This window comes from Taurulus bubalis (genome assembly GCF_910589615.1).
Source record: "Taurulus bubalis genome assembly, chromosome: 16".
NCBI classification, from domain to species: domain Eukaryota; kingdom Metazoa; phylum Chordata; class Actinopteri; order Perciformes; family Cottidae; genus Taurulus; species Taurulus bubalis.
Genome location: NC_136604.1, coordinates 4,625,315 through 4,645,662, shown reverse-complemented (window position 1 = coordinate 4,645,662; position 20,348 = coordinate 4,625,315). Strand labels below are relative to the sequence as shown.

At 46.6% G+C, this 20,348-nt stretch overlaps 2 protein-coding genes across 2 annotated transcripts in view; both read left to right on the top strand.

The window, feature by feature from the left end:
- pkhd1l1.1 (PKHD1 like 1, tandem duplicate 1) overlaps positions 1 to 17,093 on the top strand; it is a gene marked incomplete at its 5' end in the record, with an annotated part of 36,751 nt that extends 19,658 nt beyond the window's left edge. Inside the window, 36 exons of the mRNA XM_079232452.1 lie at positions 172 to 346; positions 1,087 to 1,243; positions 1,327 to 1,483; positions 1,784 to 1,993; positions 2,541 to 2,670; positions 3,410 to 3,654; positions 3,761 to 3,897; positions 4,017 to 5,046; positions 5,399 to 5,590; positions 6,056 to 6,207; positions 6,337 to 6,496; positions 6,714 to 6,885; positions 7,526 to 7,614; positions 7,705 to 7,868; positions 8,082 to 8,211; positions 8,862 to 8,980; positions 9,281 to 9,410; positions 9,612 to 9,785; positions 10,299 to 10,402; positions 10,831 to 10,957; positions 11,088 to 11,209; positions 11,302 to 11,392; positions 11,489 to 11,637; positions 11,972 to 12,094; positions 12,193 to 12,304; positions 12,594 to 12,710; positions 12,795 to 12,960; positions 13,202 to 13,434; positions 14,060 to 14,224; positions 14,325 to 14,482; positions 14,618 to 14,753; positions 14,852 to 15,196; positions 15,342 to 15,493; positions 15,608 to 15,754; positions 16,059 to 16,212; positions 16,514 to 17,093. Coding sequence (XP_079088578.1) covers positions 172 to 346; positions 1,087 to 1,243; positions 1,327 to 1,483; positions 1,784 to 1,993; positions 2,541 to 2,670; positions 3,410 to 3,654; positions 3,761 to 3,897; positions 4,017 to 5,046; positions 5,399 to 5,590; positions 6,056 to 6,207; positions 6,337 to 6,496; positions 6,714 to 6,885; positions 7,526 to 7,614; positions 7,705 to 7,868; positions 8,082 to 8,211; positions 8,862 to 8,980; positions 9,281 to 9,410; positions 9,612 to 9,785; positions 10,299 to 10,402; positions 10,831 to 10,957; positions 11,088 to 11,209; positions 11,302 to 11,392; positions 11,489 to 11,637; positions 11,972 to 12,094; positions 12,193 to 12,304; positions 12,594 to 12,710; positions 12,795 to 12,960; positions 13,202 to 13,434; positions 14,060 to 14,224; positions 14,325 to 14,482; positions 14,618 to 14,753; positions 14,852 to 15,196; positions 15,342 to 15,493; positions 15,608 to 15,754; positions 16,059 to 16,212; positions 16,514 to 16,737 — 6,548 coding nt within the window. The 3' untranslated portion in view covers positions 16,738 to 17,093. The remainder of the gene's footprint in view (positions 1 to 171; positions 347 to 1,086; positions 1,244 to 1,326; positions 1,484 to 1,783; positions 1,994 to 2,540; positions 2,671 to 3,409; positions 3,655 to 3,760; positions 3,898 to 4,016; positions 5,047 to 5,398; positions 5,591 to 6,055; positions 6,208 to 6,336; positions 6,497 to 6,713; positions 6,886 to 7,525; positions 7,615 to 7,704; positions 7,869 to 8,081; positions 8,212 to 8,861; positions 8,981 to 9,280; positions 9,411 to 9,611; positions 9,786 to 10,298; positions 10,403 to 10,830; positions 10,958 to 11,087; positions 11,210 to 11,301; positions 11,393 to 11,488; positions 11,638 to 11,971; positions 12,095 to 12,192; positions 12,305 to 12,593; positions 12,711 to 12,794; positions 12,961 to 13,201; positions 13,435 to 14,059; positions 14,225 to 14,324; positions 14,483 to 14,617; positions 14,754 to 14,851; positions 15,197 to 15,341; positions 15,494 to 15,607; positions 15,755 to 16,058; positions 16,213 to 16,513) is intronic.
- Positions 17,094 to 17,809: 716 nt separating this feature from the next.
- Positions 17,810 to 19,800, top strand: gdf6b (growth differentiation factor 6b; the record flags this gene model as incomplete). The annotated part of the gene is made up of 2 exons (XM_079232102.1): positions 17,810 to 18,155; positions 18,908 to 19,800. The coding sequence occupies 2 exons, from the start codon at positions 17,810 to 17,812 to the stop codon at positions 19,798 to 19,800; spliced, it is 1,239 nt and encodes a 412-aa protein (XP_079088228.1).
- Between the last annotated feature and the right edge of the window lie 548 nt (positions 19,801 to 20,348).

Below are 20,348 nucleotides of genomic sequence, written 5' to 3'. Positions count from 1 at the left end.
AAGTCGGATTTGAAACTGTCTGAGAGGAATGTTGTTGCCCTTCGTGGCAGCAGACAATGTCAGGCATGTCATGTAAGACAATGACTTGACAGCGACGATAAGACATCTTAAGGCTTCTTGTATCTCTGAGCACGCATCTCCTGTCTGTCCCCTCGTGTTACCTGCTCTCAGACACCCAGGCCGAGGTGAGCTGCGTGGTCGCCGTCATCAACCCGCTGAACGCCGTCAACGTGTCAGGCGGCTACGCCTACAAATCTCAGCTGACTCCGGTGATCACTGAGGTTTCTCCGCACAGAGGAGGCACCGCCGGAGGCACCCGGCTCACAATCAGCGGCTCCGGTTTCAGGTGAAGGGACCGGACACAATGGAGAGACGCCGCTGGTTAACGATCAGGCGCTCGACTCGCCTTACACACTTTGTTGCTTTGCTTCCTTTCATTGGGTTCAATGCAGAGAGCTTTTCTTGCTTTTGGCCCGAAGGGATTTTAGAACTTGAGTGACAAACGAAACAAATACTTATTTTTACTGAGTTTGTTTTGCACGCACATGAACAATATTAGTATCACCATGAATATTCATATTCAAATCAGAAGCGCCACTAATAAGGCCTCAATGTACAGTTATATGTCCACATACAGCTAATTATACAGCAGAAAAAATATACTTGCAATTATATCATGTACTTTTATAGATCGAAACAAACATACAAATATTCCCTTTCATTCTATTTAGTTATATTATGATATGCTTGTAATAATATAACATAATTTGTTGTCTGATAATATTGTTCTTTGGGGTATGTTATATTATAATTTATTTTGGTTTATAAACTATATATCGTTGTATGACATGGTATGTTAAAGTAAGGTATATTATATTATATTACAGTATATCATATATAGAAGACTATATTGTTATCGAGCATGCTATTGTATTAACTGAGTTTTGATACATTATATTTCAGAGGGTTTAATGTTAAAGTAGAAAATGTTATTTTTTTTTTTTATACATAAACAATATATGTTGGTCACAATGCAACGTTGGATTCATTGATTGATCTATTGACCGCTCCCTTTCCCGCCCACAGCACCGACACAAGTGAAGTCAACGTGACCATCGCGGGCTCCGTGTGCGACGTTCTGTCCGCCAACAGCACACACGTGATCTGTGTGACCAACTCTCAGCGACAGTCTCAGGAAACCAAAGTCCGACTCAGCATCGGAGACCAAGGCATCGCCAAGATGGTGAGAGAGGACGGTCCGTCTGTTCCTGATACGATGAGACTCCTGTCTCTAAACACGTGTTTATTATTCGCCTCTTTCTTCAGGATGAGGCGGACTTCTCCTACATTGACGTGTGGTCGTCCCGGTTCACGTGGGGCGGTCTGCCTCCACCCGAGAAGGGCTCGTTTGCCGTCATCACCAAAGGCCAGACCATCCTGCTGGACACCAGCACCCCTGTGCTGAAAATGCTCCTCATTAAAGGTACGCAAAGGACTTCATCCTGGCGTTTGTTTTTAACATGTTTAACTGACGTGTCACTGAAATAGCAGCTCATGCGATCACGTGGGCCACCCGGTGGTGTAGTGGCTTAGCACTGTCACTTCACATCAAAATGGGCCCGGCATGGACGGCCCTTCTCTGTGGAGTTGGCTCCAGATCCCCACGATGGATTGATGGATGGATAATATATATATATCAACATAAATGAACCTCATGTTTAGTGTAAATGCTCTTTTTCGCCACCAGTGTGGAGTTTGAAACGTTCTGTTTCTTTGTCCTCAGGAGGCAAGTTGGTGTTTGATGAAGCGGACATCGAGCTGCAGGCAGAAAACATCCTGATCACGGACGGTGGCGTGCTCCAGATCGGCCAGGAGGGGGCGCCACACCAGCACAAAGCCATCATCACGCTCCACGGAAACATGCGCTCGCCTGAAATACCGGTTTATGGAACCAAGACGCTGGGGGTCAGAGAGGGAGTGCTGGACCTGCATGGTATTGAAACACACATTCAGACAGATATACATACTTTTCATATACTTGTTTTTATTCCGTTTGCATATTTAATATTGCTATTGTCTTCTTCTTTACTGTTTTACTGTTTATTTATATTACTTGATTTCTCTTGCTGCTGTAATCCTGCAATTTCCCCACAGCGAGACTAATAAAGGATTATCTTATCTTATCTTAGATGGGAGGATCAATATACAGCCAGCCGACGGTTTGCTTAGCTTAGCACAAATGCTGGAAACGGGGAAACGGCTAGCATGGCTCTGTCCAAAGAAAAGAAAACACTTAAATACAATTTTGACTTTTTTTACGTTGCTGTATGTCTGTAAAGGATCAGAATACTTCCACCGGCAGAAGTGAACTGAAATAGTCGTGACCCAAATGTTCCTGAAAGCCCCCGATTACACGTCATTATGTCAGACATAAGTCAGACAGAGTCATTTGAGTCGCGTGTCCTGAAGCGATGTCATTATTGGTGAACCTCGCCCGCCCTCCTCGGGTGCAAGTCCTCGTTGACGACCTGTCCCTGCAGGCATTCCTGTTCCCGTCCCCTGGACACACCTGGCCCAGACGGCGCTCAGCGGCTCCGTCACGCTGACTCTGATGAAGGAGGTGACGTGGAAAGCTGGAGATGACATTGTCATCGCCTCCACCGGACACAGGTGCAGTCTCCAATTCACGCCTGTGGTTGAAGCCGAGAAACACAATGATTAAAAGTCAAAACTACATATTTTACAATTATATCAACATTGAGTTAACGCATAAATAAGGCGGTAGCTAAATTAAAACATAGTGGAGAAAAAAAAGGAACCCCAGATAAACTAGTCCTGTTAAAAGGTAACTAGCCTAGCTTAGCAGAGCAGCTGCCTCTGCGCTAGTTAACTTTAAATGATTGATAATCAACTTAAAACATGTTTTTGCTCTCTAAATATGTCAAAGGAACCCTTTTGTCTCAACTTCACTGTTCCTGTAGTCTTTTGTCACTGAATCTGAATCTATAAACACAAAAACGTCACACACACACACACACACACGCTTTTAGTCTGATGAGCGACAGGTTGTTTGCGCCCCCTAAAAACAAGAATTATACCTGACGTTGGCCAAATCCTACAAAGTAACTCTAATAAAAAAGTAAATCTCAACAATGCAGCACAAAAAAAAATCTACTAAAATATGAAGGATTTTAAGATTATTCAGCCGAAATTGTAATTGTTATTTTAAATCTTTTCATGTCATAAGTAAAAAATCAACACAGTCAATGCTTTTGTTTTGAGGAGGTCCAGTCACATTGCATATTGCATTGCAACTGTATTCCTGTATATTCTATGGATTGACACTCGGGAAAACGTCATGAAAATGTCATGAAGCCGCAAAGTAGAAATCCTTTATTTCCGTATTCAGGCACAGCCAGAAAGAGAACGAGCAGATGAGGATCGCCGGCGTCTCGTCCGACGGCAAGACCCTCACCCTGACCGAACCGCTCAAGTACCCTCACCTCGGGGTGACCGTCACGCTGCCCGATGGCACGGTGTTTGAGGGCCGAGCCGAGGTGGGTCTCCTCACCAGGAACATCGTGGTGCGAGGCGCCGAGCACCAAGACTGGAACCAAACGGTCACCGAAGCCTGCCCCGACGGGTTCAGCACAGGTACCGTGTTCTGTAGCCTTTTAACCTGGAAGCGTAAAGAAGAAGAGACACACCGCTGGGTAGTCACCAACGTGTATTTTAACATCTTTCTGTCCCCGGGTTGCAGGTGAATTCAGCACCCAAACCTGTTTCCAAGGAAGGTTTGGAGAGGAGACCGGCAGCGACCAGTTTGGAGGCTGCATCATGTTCCACGCACCCACACCAAGCGAGAATCGGGCGATAGGCAGACTGGAATACATTGAGGTGAGCCGCTTCAAGCTTTCTCTGCTGTAACCTGTTTTATTCTTTGCCCCCTAATCATGTTGATCTGGTTACTGAGACAAATCACACCAATTGAAAGGCGCAACGTGATGCTTTTTCAGGTCTACAACGCAGGACAGGCCTTCAGGCTGGGACGCTATCCCATCCACTGGCATCTGATGGGAGACATCGACCACAAGTCCTACGTGCGGGGTTGCAGTATCCACCGGACCTTCAACAGGGCCGTGACCATCCACAACACCCACAACCTGTTGGTGGAGCACAACGTCATCTACGACATCATGGGCGGGGCCTTCTTCATCGAGGACGGCATCGAGACGGGGAACGTCCTGCAGTACAACCTGGCCGTGTTCGTCAGACAGAGCACCAGCCTGCTGAACGACGACATCACGCCCGCCGCCTACTGGGTCACCAACCCCAACAACATCGTCCGCCACAACGCCGCCGCGGGGGGCACCCACTTCGGCTTCTGGTACCGCATGCACGAGCACCCCGACGGCTCGTCCTACGACGGTAGCGTCTGCCAGAAGAAGGTTCCCCTCGGCGAGTTTTACAACAACACCGCGCACTCCCAGGGCTGGTTCGGCCTCTGGATCTTCAAGGACTTCTTCCCCATGAAGAACGGAGGCTGCCGCTCCAAAACTCCCGAGGCCGCCGTCTTCCGTGACTTCAACGTCTGGAACTGTGAGAAAGGCGCCGAGTGGGTGAACGTGGGTGCCGTGCAGTTCACCGGCTTCGTGATGGTCAACAACGAGAAAGCCGGTATCGAAGCCAAGCGCATCCTGCAGTGGGCCGTGAGCGGCTACGGAGAGGTCGGGGGGGCGACGATGTCCAACAGCACCATCGTGGGCCACGTGGACGAGCTCGGGCTGGGGGATGACTACTGCACGCGCCGAGGGATCATCGCGCCGCTGGACGACGGCCTCAGTGTCCTGAACACCAAGTTCATCAACTTCGACCGTAGCTCTTGCGCAGCCATCGGGGTCGCCACGATCGATGGGACGTGTGTGGATCGCTGTGGTGGCTGGGCGGTCCGGTTTACTGCGATCCAGTACTTCAACTCCCCGAACAAGGCCGGCTTCAAGTGGGAGCATCAGGTGCAGCTGGTGGACAGTGATGGCTCCCTCACAGGTAATCAGTCTTTAGGCTCTTAGTGTTCATTTTTTCAATGTTGTATAACCTTTCCAAACTTCTTCTTTAATCGGTCCCTCAATCCATTTTCAGAAAACTTTTGTTATTAAAGTGTATTGGCATCAAATAGCCGACATCAAACATAAATCCATACCTTGGCTGTAACACTCAGTCCTAAGCCGATCAGTTCCTACCTCAAACCTCAAACAGCTAATTTAACCAACTTTTCAGCTTTTGCACCAAAACTAAACTGCCAATTCCAGTAAAAAGGAAGTAAAAGTCAGGTAATGCAGCTCAGATGGGCTTATCCTCCATCTCTGTATCCGACTAAACCGAGATTCCTTGTGTTCAGGAAACATCAACCACAAAGTGGTGCCGATGAGCGCCCTGCTGGACCCCGCTCACTGTTCCCAGAGTGGCGAGTGGAGCGTGGGCTTCCCCGGCGCCGTGTGCGACCACACCGTCGACTTCCACCGTTTGGCGTTCAATGACCCGTCGCCTTCGTCTCTGAAGGCCAAGGACGTCATCTTGAGCAACTCTCATGGTACTGACACACACACACACACACACAATCACTTTGTCATGTCAGTTTGTTGTTGAGGAAGCGGAAACTCATCCGTACATCTGTAGCGACCTCTACTGGTGATTAGTGGGAAGTGCAGTAGATCTCTGCAGAAACGAAAAAGATAATAAAACAGATTATAAATAGCATTTAACAAACAATGTTGTGTATATATATTAAAATGTATACATTTAGGATGTATCAACAGATATTTTATATTACACAGTTGTAATAATATTAATATTATTATTATACAAGAATAAACACGTACACATGTGCTTTTATGTACAACTACATTCAAGTGTGATTAAAAAATGTTTAAGTATTAAATGTTTATATATATAGTATAAATGCTAACTGGGGATCCAAATGTATAAAAGTATCTGCTGTAATATAGCATAAGAGTATATATATGTATATGTATACATGAGTTGTTTTTAATTACAGGCAGCAGTATGGTTCCCTATCTGAAGAAGAGAATGACTCATAAGCTCGGCTGGATGGCCCTGCTGCCCTCTAGACAAACGTACAACTGGTACTTCAAAGATGTTGACCACGTCACCAACATCACTTACGCTGCAAAGTTCTACGGATTCGGCGTACGTGAGAGACCCGACACATGCAGTGATATAACAGGACGATACTGTAAATGTACTTGAAGTCTGAGACCAGCGTTCTGCCTTTTTACAGTACACTCATGTCTTTTCTTCTTCTTCTTTCCCTCACAGTCGGATCAATTTGTGATCATCCACCACAACTTCACCCAGACACCAAACAGCTTCAACATCATGGACAAGAGGAACGGCTCGACGACGCCGCTGAGCTTCAGCGACAACAAGAACGGAGACTGGTACTTCAACAACGGCACCAACGACCTCTACTACATCAGTGAGACTTTAACTTGGTTCTGTCTTTGAGGAAAAATAAAAAAAGCCCAACATTGACCGGTTTTAGCTTCTTAAATATATATATCAATGTAAATGTGTCTCCTTCAACAGTTGGGATAAACTACACTCATTATCGCCTCATTATTTTTCATCAGCGCTGTTATTTTTGTTGGTCTGTATCGACATCTTTGCCCTCATTATTTAAAATAAATCTGCAGTATCTGGCAAGACGAACCAGCGCAGGCGTCGTGCCAGCGTGGACCGCTCCATGACGGACTCCTCGGTGAACTTCAGAGTCTACCGCTGCTTCTACGTCAACTGCATCACGCCGCCGCCGCCGCCGCCAGCCACTCTCGCCCCCATCCCCACCCACCGGCCTGACGACTACATGTAGGTTCAGCCCCCCACTGCATCATTTATGACCAGGAAGAAGCGTGTTATGAGCTCTAGTCAGTGACAGCACTAAGTATTCACAGCCAAATGTAGTGAAAGTATTAGAAGTAGGAGTATGCTTTTGTTGTCACAGTGTTGTATATATTATAGGGTTGTTGTGTTAAATATATTATAGGGTTGTTGTCACTGACGCATTGTTATGCAGTATTGTTTTAGTGTGGTTGGTCGAGGTGAGTTTTAATGAGAGTTTATTCTGGAGAAAAAACAACTTCCTAACTTATAAAGACAGCTCTCTCTCCATAAGCAAATCCTAAAATACTTATTTTGCAGTGCTATCTAAATGTTTCAGCTTGTTTTTAATTTTAAAAAAGGTAAGAAGATTTTGAATTTCAAGATTTTTTTATTATTGTTGTTTAAGATCTCTTTCACTTGTTATAAGAAAAAACTTAAATGAGAAGGAACATGGAGGGGGAAATAGAAGGTTGAAAAGAAAAGGATAAGTCTTCAAAATGAAAAATGTTTAACCTTTGATTTTTCATGAATTCGTTTCCCCTCTGTGTCCCTCCCATGGCTACAGAGGCTTTAAAAGCAGCACACGTTCGCAATATTTGTGATTCTTAAAACTGTGTCTCTCCAGCCTGTGGTCTACCGCCTCCTTCTGGACCAGTTCCCCTGAAAACAACTTCACTGCACCCACAGAGGGCGCTGATGTGGTCATCCCATCCGGTAACCACATAAAAGCAGTTCTTTATGTGAAACTCCGTGGGCTGCTGTGATTGTACACGGTTGTATTGTAAAAACCTCTGCGTCCCACAGGGAAGTGGGTGGTGTTGGACGGCGACACGCCTCCGCTCAACAAGCTGACGGTCATCGGCGTTCTGGAGATCCCCGACAACATGAACAGCTCGTCCTCGAGGTCGGCTCGGGCCGCACCTGAATACAGAGCGGTGGTGGTGGACGCTGTCTACATCTCCATCCTGGTCAGTGGATCACTCCTCTCCTGCATCCTCAGCAGGATGTCTTCTGCTTTTTGCGTCGCTGGACGTCACTTTATGTCTTAACATCATCAGTGCCACGACTGAACAGAGGGAAAAGCCTCACCTACCTTCAAGCATAATAGTCTTCAGCATTGGCATAGTATCGTTTATAACGGTGATCAGTGGTGGTGATGCTGGCGTCTTGTGCGGTTTCAGGGCGGCAGGCTGATTGCAGGCTGGAAGGACGAGCCGTTCAGAGGTCGGCTGCTCTTCAACCTGAGAGGGAACCACCAGACGCCGGACTGGCTTCTGCCCAGCGGGCCCAACATGGGGTCCAAAGTCCTGGGTAAGAAAACGGCATCAGGAACAACTCAACGTTGCAGTGTGTTTCTGACTTATATTCCACATATTATAAATATATTTGAGACATGTATTTAATAATCTGTTTGTAATATCTTGTGTAATATTCAGTTTTTGTATGTTGAAAATATATCTACATAATGTAGATGTGGGCCCTTCCAAATAATGTATTTATATTTTAAAAACAAATTATCATGTGTGCATGTGTGTAAAAAAACGGTTTGACGAATATATAATTAACTCAGACAAATGAGAGAGAGGGGAAAGAAGAAAAAATATATACAGATACATTTGACAGAGGAGTCGAATACAACAACTAACACCACGAGAGGAGCCAAGTGGAGTTTGTGTCAAACCCAAAGAATTATAGTGTTCATGAATTCAACTTTTTTTAAATTTTATTCATGAATACTGAAATTAAATTACATTTTGAATCCTAATTTTTTCAGATTATGTGATAATCTAATAAAATGCTACGCCTATGCTCCATGAAACAGATGACTGAGCTTTTGATGCTCCGTCGTGGATTTATCAAGCCAAGTTAATGAAGTACTTTACGGTGTTTAAATGTTTCAGAACTGACTCGGTGTGTGTGTGTGTATATGTGTGTGTGTGTGTGTGTGCGCGCCACCACAGGTGTGTTCGGTACACTGGAGCTCTATGGACAACCTCCCAACGTCTACCACACCAAACTGGTCTCCACCTCTGACGCTGGATCCAGCACTCTGAACCTGTCTCAGTCTGTCGACTGGCAGGTCAGAGAGCTTTCTCTTTACGTTCACCTCGGTGCTTGTGTGATAAAAAGGATAGTTAGGATGTTTTTGAAGTGTGGTTGTATGAGATGTTTATCCATTTTAAGCACGGGAGCAAAGCAATGCACGTATTTTAGACACCTAAAATAATCTATATCAGTTTCTATATCTAGAATATTTAAATGACTTTGGTGAATCCGAACTATGGATAAGTACCTCGTACAACCCAGCTTCAAAACAATCCAATGTACTTTTAGTAGTACAACTATTCAGCCATCTGTTGACACGTCTGCTTGGGTGCAGGTTGGCGACGAGGTCGTCATCTCCACCACCAGCTACGACCCGTGGGAGACAGAAAAACGCCAGATCACCGCCGTGTCAGCAGACGGCCGCGTCCTGACCCTGAACCAGACTTTGACCCACACTCACATCGGTCAGTTCAGCGTCAGAATGATGTTAAACCCACTGCGTGTGACACAGTTTTTACATTTATTGAATAATCTTTTTTGTGATAGATCTAGTTTGAACTTCTGTTTCAGATACTATACGTATAATATAGAGCTTTTTTATTATATTACTTAAATCCCCTGAGTGTCTCAGGTGACGATACTGACCTCAGTCTCTCTGTCTTCAGGTGAGACTCACTCCGTCTCAGGGACGTCGTTGTCCTACACTCTGGCGGCCGACGTCGGCCTCGTGACCCGGAACATTAAGATCATCGGAGCGGAGTATCCAGAGATGATGTCGGAGTCGTACGGAGCCAGACTTTTGGTGGGCAGCTACTCCTCGGGTGGAGTCGACTATAAAGGTAGAGTCTAAAATGGGGGTTTGTATTCTGACAGACTGTCTGTGTTGGATTAATCAGCTGGAACTTCATTAATAAACTGGAGTGTCAGACCTTTGTGCCTCTCAGGACGATTTAAAGCGGTTCATTTCCAGATAGATTCCATTTAGTAACTTCTGCAGTTCGATTTTGAGCTGTACACTTTGGGCGTCACTTCCTTTTTAGAAGTGACTCTGATGATGCATTGGGCTTCATGTCTTTTGCCAATTTCTTGAAACTTCTTTGCATCTGTAACTCAGCAACAACCTTTTATTATAGTTTATTATGGGGTTTGACGTCAAAAACGATTGAATCAAATCCATCCACCGTTGTTATCTGCTAATACTAATGTATTGTGTTATATAAGACGTATCTAGCAGCCATGGATCCTCAGCATCTGCAGATTAATTCTATACCTGATCTGTTATGATCCAATGAGTGCACCTTTCTAGTTTATATTCAAACACATAAGCCGCCTCATTGTTTGATGTTTTACAGGCGAGGCTCAGATCAGGAACGTGGAGTTCTTCCACTCTGGTCAGGAAGGCTGGACCGACGACACCGACCCTCGGTACTCTGTGGCCTTCCTCAACCTGGGAAAGGTACAGCCACACACACGCACACGCACACAAACACACGCACGCACGCACACGCACACGCACACGCACGCACACACACGCACGCACGCATTAGTAAATCTAGATTTCAGACATGTCCATGAAATACTGTTAGATTTGATCACAGATTGAACAGCAGATTCCAGCATGTTGGAGATGGAGAACTATGTCTCTGGCTTGGATCGAACCTGTTGTAGTCATATTTAAATACAGAAGAATAAAAATAGCAAAAATCTTTTTTTTATCAGTTTTTAATCTGTGTCCAGAATTTGTACGGAAATAACAACTCAAGTCTTTCTTCCACACCGTGGAGCTGAACTTATATTTCATCACACTTGTTGTCGTTTACTACAACAGTGAAAAAAAAAAGTATTTTTAAAGCAAAATGTATCTTTTTTTTTCTGTGTTGAAAGGTTTCGGAAGAAGACACGTACATTCAGGGTTGCGCTTTCCACGACGGCTTCTCTCCAGCCATCGGCGTGTTTGGGACAGAGGGACTGTGCGTTGACGACAACATCGTCCACCACACTGTGGGGGAAGGTACACATCTTGCTGCCACGACGCCGTCAAGAGGGTTGATCAACGCTTTACAGTCGGCACTCGAGGCCAGACTGTCAGTGAAGCGGTTTTCCCCGGCACGAAAGTCCTAAGATGCATCCTCTGTGTGCAGGTATCAGAATTTGGGGCGACAAGATAAAAGTGAGGAGGAACTTGGTGATGATGTCGCTGTGGACCGGCTCCTATCAGGGCAGAAAGCAGGAATTCAACTACGACTGGAACGCTGCCATCGAGGTCCGAACTCTCGGAGAACGACATAAACAGCTTATATTATAAAAATCTGTCGCTGCATTCATGATCTTTACTGTTTTGGGGTTTTTTTTCAGGTCAATGAGGGGAGCAATGTGGTGCTGCAGAATAACATTGTGGCAGGTTACGAGAGAGTCGCTTATCGCATCGATGGGGAACCGTGTCCAGGTAACGGGACTGATCTACATCAGACTGAGGACTGAGGAGAAAGATCCAGAACTGATCTCCTTAAAGCCTTCTTCTTTGTTCTCCTCCCTGATGCAGGTGCCTTGAACAACAACGAGAAGTGGAGTCAAAACGAGGCCCACGGCGGTCTGTTCGGACTCTTTATGAACAAGGACGGTCTGCCCGGCTGCAGCCTCGTCCAGGGCTTCTTCGTCTGGAGGAGCTTTGACTACGGCATCTACTTTCAGGTTCTAATGCTTTAGAACGTCTTCTCGTTCTGACACCTTCATTCATGTAATTAATCTACCCACAAAGCAACGGTCTGACTTAATGGGACCGCGCCAAGAGGCGAGAGTGTGGAGTTGAGCCTCTTATCCTTGAGGTCAAGTGAGGCTAGGGGTCAGGAAGGGTACAAATACACTGGGCATTTACTCACAGACAACAGGTTTGGAGGAAGTAACTGAAGTTCACTTTGTTTCTGCTCTCTTTAACCAGCCACTTGATTCAAAACTCAATCTAGATAGATTATTGGCATGAAATGACTGATCCCCGTCCTCATCCCTCTTCCTCTCGCCCCGACAGACCGTCATGAGTATTATCATTTCCAACGTGACCCTGGTGGACAACGGGATGGGCGTCATGCCTATCATCTACGCTCCTCCTTCTCTCTCCCACGCGTACGCCGATAAATACGTAGAGGTTCAGGTGATTCACTCATTCCTAGTTCTCCCTTTCCCTCTCACACTCATCACATATCGTTTGGTCGACGCAGCTCACATTCCTCCTGCTCGTCTTTCCCCCAGGATGCCTTGATTGTCGGCAGCAGCCCGAGCTTCAACTGTTCGGCCACTCTGAACAGCGGTGACTTTAACCTGGCCAGCAGCGAAGAGCACCGAGCCCCAAGACCGCTCACAGGTACACACTGATGCTGCCCAAACGCCGCGTGTCACTGCGGGATACCGTGACATTCCCAGCTGTTAAAAAGGCGTTAAATGCTTTTTTATTTGCCTTAATAGAATAAGGCCTTTTTATTATTTATTTATTTATCACTCAAGTTAAATTGACTTGAATGAAAATGTTAAACCTTGACTTAAAGATAAAAAAAAGAGGTTCCAATTGGGTCGTTTTGACCATTTCATTACAATTGTGTTCCCTTTGTTTGTTGGTTAAATCCTAGTTGTGTGACTCTTTTCTCTCTGCACAGGTGGCAGATCGGGAATCTGTTGGCCGAATTTCGCATCGGGCCACAACACTGGTCCAAAGATGGCCTATCATCTGAACATGAACTACAACGCCATCAAAGGACTGATGAAAGTCACGGGTGAGTTCAGGCTCTAACACGGTTGAAAACAATGCTCACAACGATTTCAAGAAAAGCACATCATTTATCTTACTGCCTCCTCAGACACGACGTTCGCCGGTTTCCGAAAGGTCTGCTCTAAGGAGACGAACTTCATGTTCATCACCAACCCGATCAACGAGGACCTGCACCACCCTGTGCATGTTTCAGGCATGAAGATGGCAGACAGCACAGAGGAGGCCAGAGTCTTCATCCACAGACCCGACGTGAGGTAAGTCACTGCACGTCAACAGAAACCAGGCCTGAAGAATAATTAAACAATGTCTTCGAAGTTGTAAACATGATATGTTCCTTTAACTCTTCTGAGTGAGTCTTCTGTCACTTGGCAGCTCGTCTCAGCCAAATGGATCAAGTGCTGCTGCTTAAATTGAGCATTTAAACTGACAAAAACAATGTTTTTAAACTTGAAACAGTTGGTACAAGATTTTGGTTTGTTCTTTTTTGTGCCTCAGTAAAGCGAACCCATCTGACTGCGTGGACATGGACTGCGATGGGAAGAAGAAGACCCTGCTGAAGGACTTGGACGGGTCCTTCCTGGGCGCAGTGGGAACTGTGGTTCCTCAGTCCGAGTTCGAGTGGGACGGTGATGCCCGGAGAGGGCTGGGCGACTACCGCATCCCCAAAGTCATGCTCACTTTCCCGAACGGCAGCCGCATCCCTGTGAACCAGATCGCTCCACACAAAGGTAACTCGAATAACGGAGTTCAATACGAATGAGAATTAAGATTTAGAGACTAAACAGTAGCTGGCTACGACGGCGTATTGGGACCATTGTAGAAAGTAATAAATACATTACGGACCCGGGAGAGGCGGGCGATTCTCCGAGATAAAACGAAAGTCACGAATTTCCAATCAAAAACTTCTTCATGATTTACCTTCAATGGCCATACTATGCCATCTAACTGGTGAAGAAGTAACGCGAAGAAATGCAACTTTCAGCTAACAAGTGAAACAGGTGAGGTCGCTCCTCGTATTAAGTAAATCTTTGCTTATTTGCTTTTCCCCAACTTTCGAATAATAATCACTGCATTCAGTCTCATAATGTGCGTTATGATTGTGCCAAATAAATGTTTCTATATTTATTCCACAAACAAAAATCTTCTTTAAATTCAAGGTTTAATATGAGAAGTATAAATTAAAGTGAATACACTATCTTATTGGTTTCAAGCTCAGTGTTTGAACATTCTGCAGAGAGTCAGCATTTGTATTGTAAAAGATGAGAGAAAGTGAAAGAAAAAGATTCCTTTGCGTTCCTCTGCATCAGAGAACACAACGTGCTGTTCAACATGTCCTGTTGCTTCTCTCCTCAGGTGTGATCAGAGAAGGCTGCACCTACATGCCTTCCTGGCAGAGCTACAAGTGTTTCGGGCTGAACTACAGGATGCTGGCGATTGAGAGTCTGGACTCCGACACGGAGACCAGGCGTCTGTCCCCCGTCGCTGTGCTCGGAGGCGGCTTTTTGGATCTGATCAACGGTGGGTTTGCTGTCATAAAGATCTGAAGAATCAAAACGGGTCTCTCAAACATCTGTTGAAAGAGGAAGTCTTTAATTCGGTTGTGTGTCTTTGCATCCAGGTCCTCAGGACCACGGCTGGTGCTCGGGCTACACCTGCCAGAAGAGGTTGTCCCTCTTCCACAGCATCGTGGCCACCGGTCACTCCTTCGAAGTCTTCTTCTCCAGCGTCAGCCCTCAGAAACTTCGCCTCATGATGCTCAACGCGGATCCATCTGAGGTCAGAATACTAGATATTAACAGCTTCTTTTTCAGTAGCATAATTATGCGCCTGAAAGAAATAAAACCCATAAATTACTGCTGGTCCTTTTTTTCACTTTTCACTAAGACACCAGTTGCTTTTTGATTTGTGCAGAGCATCACAGTGTCAGTCTTCTACTCCAAGCCGAACCGGATGGACGTGTACGTCGGCAACAATCTGATTGCTCCAACTAACGCTGAGTGGAACTCTGACAACACTGACTACACCCTGAAGAAGCCCAGCTCTCCAGGTACTTTACACAAGCAGGGCAGCCATTTCCAGAGTGTTTTTGCTGTGAGCGTAACCGCAGGCTAGAACAATCTGTTTGTCTTTCTTTGACCCCTCCAGGTCAGTACGACCCCCAGCTGAACGCCACCCTGGGCACCAACCACTTCGACCAGGATTCCAAGATGCTGCGGGTCGTGGTGAGAGGCTCCCAACCGGTGGAGATCCGGACCTCCCCGGTTCTCATCCTCTCCTTCGACCTTCCCGCCATGACCGAGGACGAGTTCTTCGGAGATGCCCTGATTCAGAACCTCGCTACGTTCCTCAAAGTTCCCCCAAACATGATCCGGATCACCAATATCATCCGGGAGGATGGAGGCACACGGCGCAGGAAGAGATCCACGGGCCTGAAGGTGGAGGTGGAGATCAAGAAACCTCCAGTCCAGCAAACCACCAACGCCACCAACGGTTGGTGGGAGAAGAAGAGTCTCATTTCTGTGTTAATATTTGTTTTTATAGACTAATAGATTAATGATTAATGTCTAATATGAGAACGTTGGCCCAGAATTCCAGGATTTCTGTCACATGTCTTTGTTCCCTTTCGTCCTCTCAGATGATGAGGACTTTGTGCTGTTGAAGAACATCGCTGACGATCTGGGTCAGGCGGCCGTTTCCGGCAACCTCAGTGGGTCCATTGGCTTCAACGTCTCTTCGATGGGCATCATCCCTCCTCCTCCTCCGACATCTGACCCCAGCTGGAATAAGGTGAACGTCAAGACTTCCCCCATGACAGCATCTGCGTAGTAATAACTACACAAATAATATCAGCCGTACGCGAGTGCTCACTGGTTCGGTGGTTTTTCTGCCTTGAAATCTCAGCAAGCCATGGAGGACGTGACCAGGGACGAGCCCACGGCGAGCTACGTGACCAGCTTAACCGACCTGCGGCTAATCGAGGAGCCGATAGCCGGGGAGTTTGTGGGTCCTCTGCACCAGCAGCCCAGTCTGATGGCTGTGGACGAGCAGGTGAGGCACCGCACAGCTGCTGCTGAAGCAGGGAAATGACACAAAGAGGGAATTATAGCAGCTCAGGATGGGATGTTGCTATTCGGACTGGGGACCTTTGTTGCATATCTCGCCCTAATTTTCGGTCATCTCTCCACTATTTGCTGTACAATAATAAAAAAATGAATGAAAGTGGAGTTATCAGGATCGGGTTTGAGTTTACAGCAGAAATAAAACTTGATAGGATGGTGGACTAATCTCTGGAAAAGGGAAGTAGAGTCAACACCGTGCTAAAGTAGGCGCTCCCTTGTGCCGTTGTCTGCAGGGTAACTGTGTCTCCGTGGGAGTGACGAGTCTCGCCGTCACAGCCAGCCTGAAGGACGCCAGTGGGAGCAGCGTAGGCGGACTGGAAGGAAACACCACCATCTTGTTCAGCACCTGCTGGGCAAACTTCACCGACCTGTCCATTCAAAACAGCGGTACGTCTGCGTCATACTTTATACGTTTTTAGTCCTCATTATAGAGCTGAAATAAGTAATCAATTGACAGAGAAATAATCATTTCAGATTTGATTTCAAGCAAAAGAAAAAGCCAAATAATCTCAGATTCCAACTTCTCAAACATGAGGATTTGCATCTTTTCTCCCTTTTATACGATTGTAAAACTGAATATCTTGGCGTTATGGGCTGTTGCATTATGACACATCCTTAATATTCACTGTGGTGCAAAAGAAACACGCAACCCGAATCCCCACAATAATGACTCGTCCTCTCCCTGCAGGCGAGAACCTGACCATGGTCTTCACCCTGAAGCAGTGGGGCGCCAAGTCTCGCGCCTTCTCCGTCAAAAACACTCCGACCACCCAGATGCCGCTGACCACCCCGAACGCCACCACCGACGGGAGCCTCTTCGGTTCCGCCTCCACCGCGTCTGTCAGCAGTCTGTGTCTGGCCAGTGTCATCTACACTGTGGCCTGCTGCTCGGACGGACCCACCATTTGCTAGATAGTTCTGTGTAGTTGAGCGGTTTTATTTTAATGAAGGATACCGTGACACAAACAAGTCTGCTGAAGGAAAACCAAAAAAATATCTTGAAATATATCGTGCACGCGGCTGGGGTTTATTTTTTCAGGGTCAATTTTCACTTTAAACCAAAGAATATGGATGGGGTTATGATTTCTCAAAACTCATAGTTAACCAAGGTAAAAATCCAAAGCACCCACCCCTCTCCCTCCGCTCTGTAAGGACTGTGTGTTTCTTTCCTTCATTGTATTATGTGTAAACGTTTGATACGGTTACTCTCAGGGTGTAGGATCCAGATATAGATGTTATATTGTAAAACTGGTGCAGGTACTTAACAACATGAAGGAATATATGAAGTTTACATGTGTCTGATGATTCAAAAATATATTTTTTCTCTTTTCAATAAATTCTACTATTATATCATTGCGTCCTTGTCTTCCTTCATTAATCCGGTCCTTTTTCTAACGCTGGGTGAAGACTCTGTCCATGGTGCTGAAGGGAGCTGATTGGCTGACAGTCTCACGGCGATGTGTCCGCGCCTCACTAGAGGGCGGGAGACCCCGTGGTAAATCCTAAATTCATCCTCAACGGAGGCCCAGTTGCGGTGGTGTAAACGAGTCCTGCTTTAACAGTGAAACACTTCTTAAACGGAGACCAATTTTTTTTTTTAAAAGAGTCATTTTCGTTGTGTAAAAAAACGGTTTTGTGAGCGTCCGCAAACGCGCCAGAAGTTGAAGAGCGTCCTTTCAGCGCACATCTGCCTCCCCCGGGAGGGAGGTGACGGCCGCCGGAGGAACAATTAGTTTTACAGCCTTAATTTGCGCCCTCCATTAAACGATAACAGCACAGTGTGGGCGTGGACCCCCTCCTCTTCCCCTCCTCCTCCTTTTTTTTTTTGTGTGTATACTTTTGCACCGCCTGTCCTCTGGAGCTGTGCGCACTTTTGCGGAGCAGCCACTTGCTGCGGAGTGGATGCAGAGTTCAGCTCCGGCTTTGCCCGTGCCCCCCCCCCCACCCCTCCCCGGTCCCACTGCTCAGGCTCCGAGACCAGAGGATGGACCTCTACCACGTCGCTTCCCTCTGCGGGGCTCTGCTGCTCGTCTCGGGGATCCCGCGCTCTCTCTCTCTCGCTATCTCCCCTCCGGCGGCCCACAAGAGCGGCAAGGTGTCGAGGATCTTTGACGGACAAGAAGCCTCTAAATACTTCAAGGAGTTTTACGCGCCGCCGCAAGCGGACAGAAACAATAAAGCGACTTCTAAAGACTCCGTTGAGCCGCACGACTACATGCTGTCTATTTACAAGACCTTCTCCACGGCGGAGAGGCTGGGACTCAACGCCAGCTTCTTCCGCTCCTCCAAAGCGGCCAACACCATTGCGAGTTTTGTGGACAGTGGACAAGGTATGTGGAGGCTTCACAGCGCGCGTGTGTGTGTGTGTGCGTGTTTGTATTACTCGTGTTGTGGGGACTCATACATCTTTTTACTACATTTAGGGACTCACTTTATTTTTGGGGACAAAATGCAGGTGAATCATTACATTGTAGGGTGAAGACTTGGTTTAAGGTTTGGTTTGGTTAGGATAAGTGGCGGTGAGCATAAATCTCTAGAAAATCAATGTAAGTCAATGTAATGTCCGCTAAAACAGTGGTTCTCAAATAGGGGTACGTGAGATTTAAGGAAAAATATGTAAAAATAACATCCATTAAATCCTTTAAAATGTGTTATTTAATACATATTCAATAAAACATAAGTGTAGGTTCATAATTGAACATAATTTTATATATTCTATATTAAATTAGACACTGATGGCACTGTGCTGTGTATTTCATCTTTTTTCAACCAAGAATGCTTTGCGCTAGTTAGGAGGTACTTGGCTGGAAACATATTTTACAGGGGGTACATCACTGAAAAAAGGTTGAGAACCACTGCGCTAAAGTGATTGAAACACAATTGTGCGTGTGTGCGTGCGTGCATGCGTGCGTGCGTGTGTGCAGGTAGGATTGTTTGAACACCCATGACTCATACTTTGTCTCCCACATTAATTCGGTGCAGACAATAGTGCGATTTTTCCTGTCAGAGTCCGCATCTCTGTGGTATGCACATCGTCCCCGCGAGAATGCGTCTGACCTGCTTGCTTTAATGCTTTCCACAGATGACCTCCCACTCCTCCCTCTAAGGAGACAGCAGTATCTGTTCGACGTCTCAACGCTCTCCAAAAAGGCGGAGGTGCTGGGAGCCGAGCTCAGGATATACACCAAAGTGTCTGGGAATTTCAGGATTTCGGAAACAGAGCCCGTTGACGTCCAGCTCCTCTCCTGCCACGACCGGCAGCTGCTCGACTCCAAAACGCTGGACTTGCAGGACGCCCAGAGGCCAAAGTGGGAAGTGTTGGACGTGTGGGAAATATTCAAAGAGCAGCAGCACCTGAGCCAGGGGAAGCATTTCTGCCTGGAGCTCAGGGCCATGCTGGACAACCCGGAGAGGGAGCTGGACCTGCACCATCTGGGCTTGCACAGGCACGGCAGGCCCCAGCAGAAGAAGGCCATCTTGGTGGTGTTCACCAGGTCAAAGAAGAGGCAGACCCTCTTCAGTGAGAGGAGAGAGGGGAGAGCGTTGCTGGGTCTGGAGAGGAAGGCCAAAGAGAGGGGCCCTGGTGCCAAGGCCAGCAGGAGAAGGAGGACGGCGGCGTCCAAGACCCGCCACGGGAAGAGACATGGCAAGAAGTCCAAATCCCGGTGCAGCAAGAAGCCGCTGCATGTAAACTTCAGAGACCTGGGCTGGGACGACTGGATCATCGCCCCGCTGGACTATGAAGCGTACCACTGCGAGGGGGTGTGCGACTTCCCCCTGCGCTCCCACCTGGAGCCCACCAACCACGCCATTATCCAGACTCTGATGAATTCAATGAACCCCAGCAACATGCCGCCCAGCTGCTGCGCCCCGTCCAAGCTCAGCCCCATCAGCATCCTCTACATCGACTCAGGAAACAATGTGGTCTACAAACAGTACGAGGACATGGTGGTGGAGTCCTGTGGCTGCAGGTAGTAGTGTTGTAGTGCTTCACCTTGACCCGCTTCCTTGTCTGGCAGGGTCTCTGGTGAGTGGGAATCGAACAGCATTACAGACAGTCCGTGTGGTGACAAGGCTGCACCTGAAATAAGGAAAACTTGCTTCATTTGTTTGACAAGAAAAATGTAGCGATGCTTTTCCTCACCATGCACCCAATAGGGTCAAGATTAATACCTCAGACGTTTGTTTTCTTATTTTTTCTGTATGTTCTGGCCATGTAAACACTACAGTGACTGCATATTCACAAATATACGATACGATAATCATGTTGGAAACTATATCTTTTCTGTTACCAAATCAAGAAAACGTTTTTAAAAAGTGGTTCAACATTTTGGCAAATTCCATTTTTACTTTCTAGCAGAGAGTTAGATGAGAAGATTGATACCACTCACCTGGCTGTATGCTAAATATGAAGCTACAGCCAGCAGCTGGTTAGCTTAGCATAACATCTTGAAGAAACAAGATATAACATGTTCATTAATGGGATTTAGAAGTGCTGATAGCTGGATTGTGTTACCTTTGGA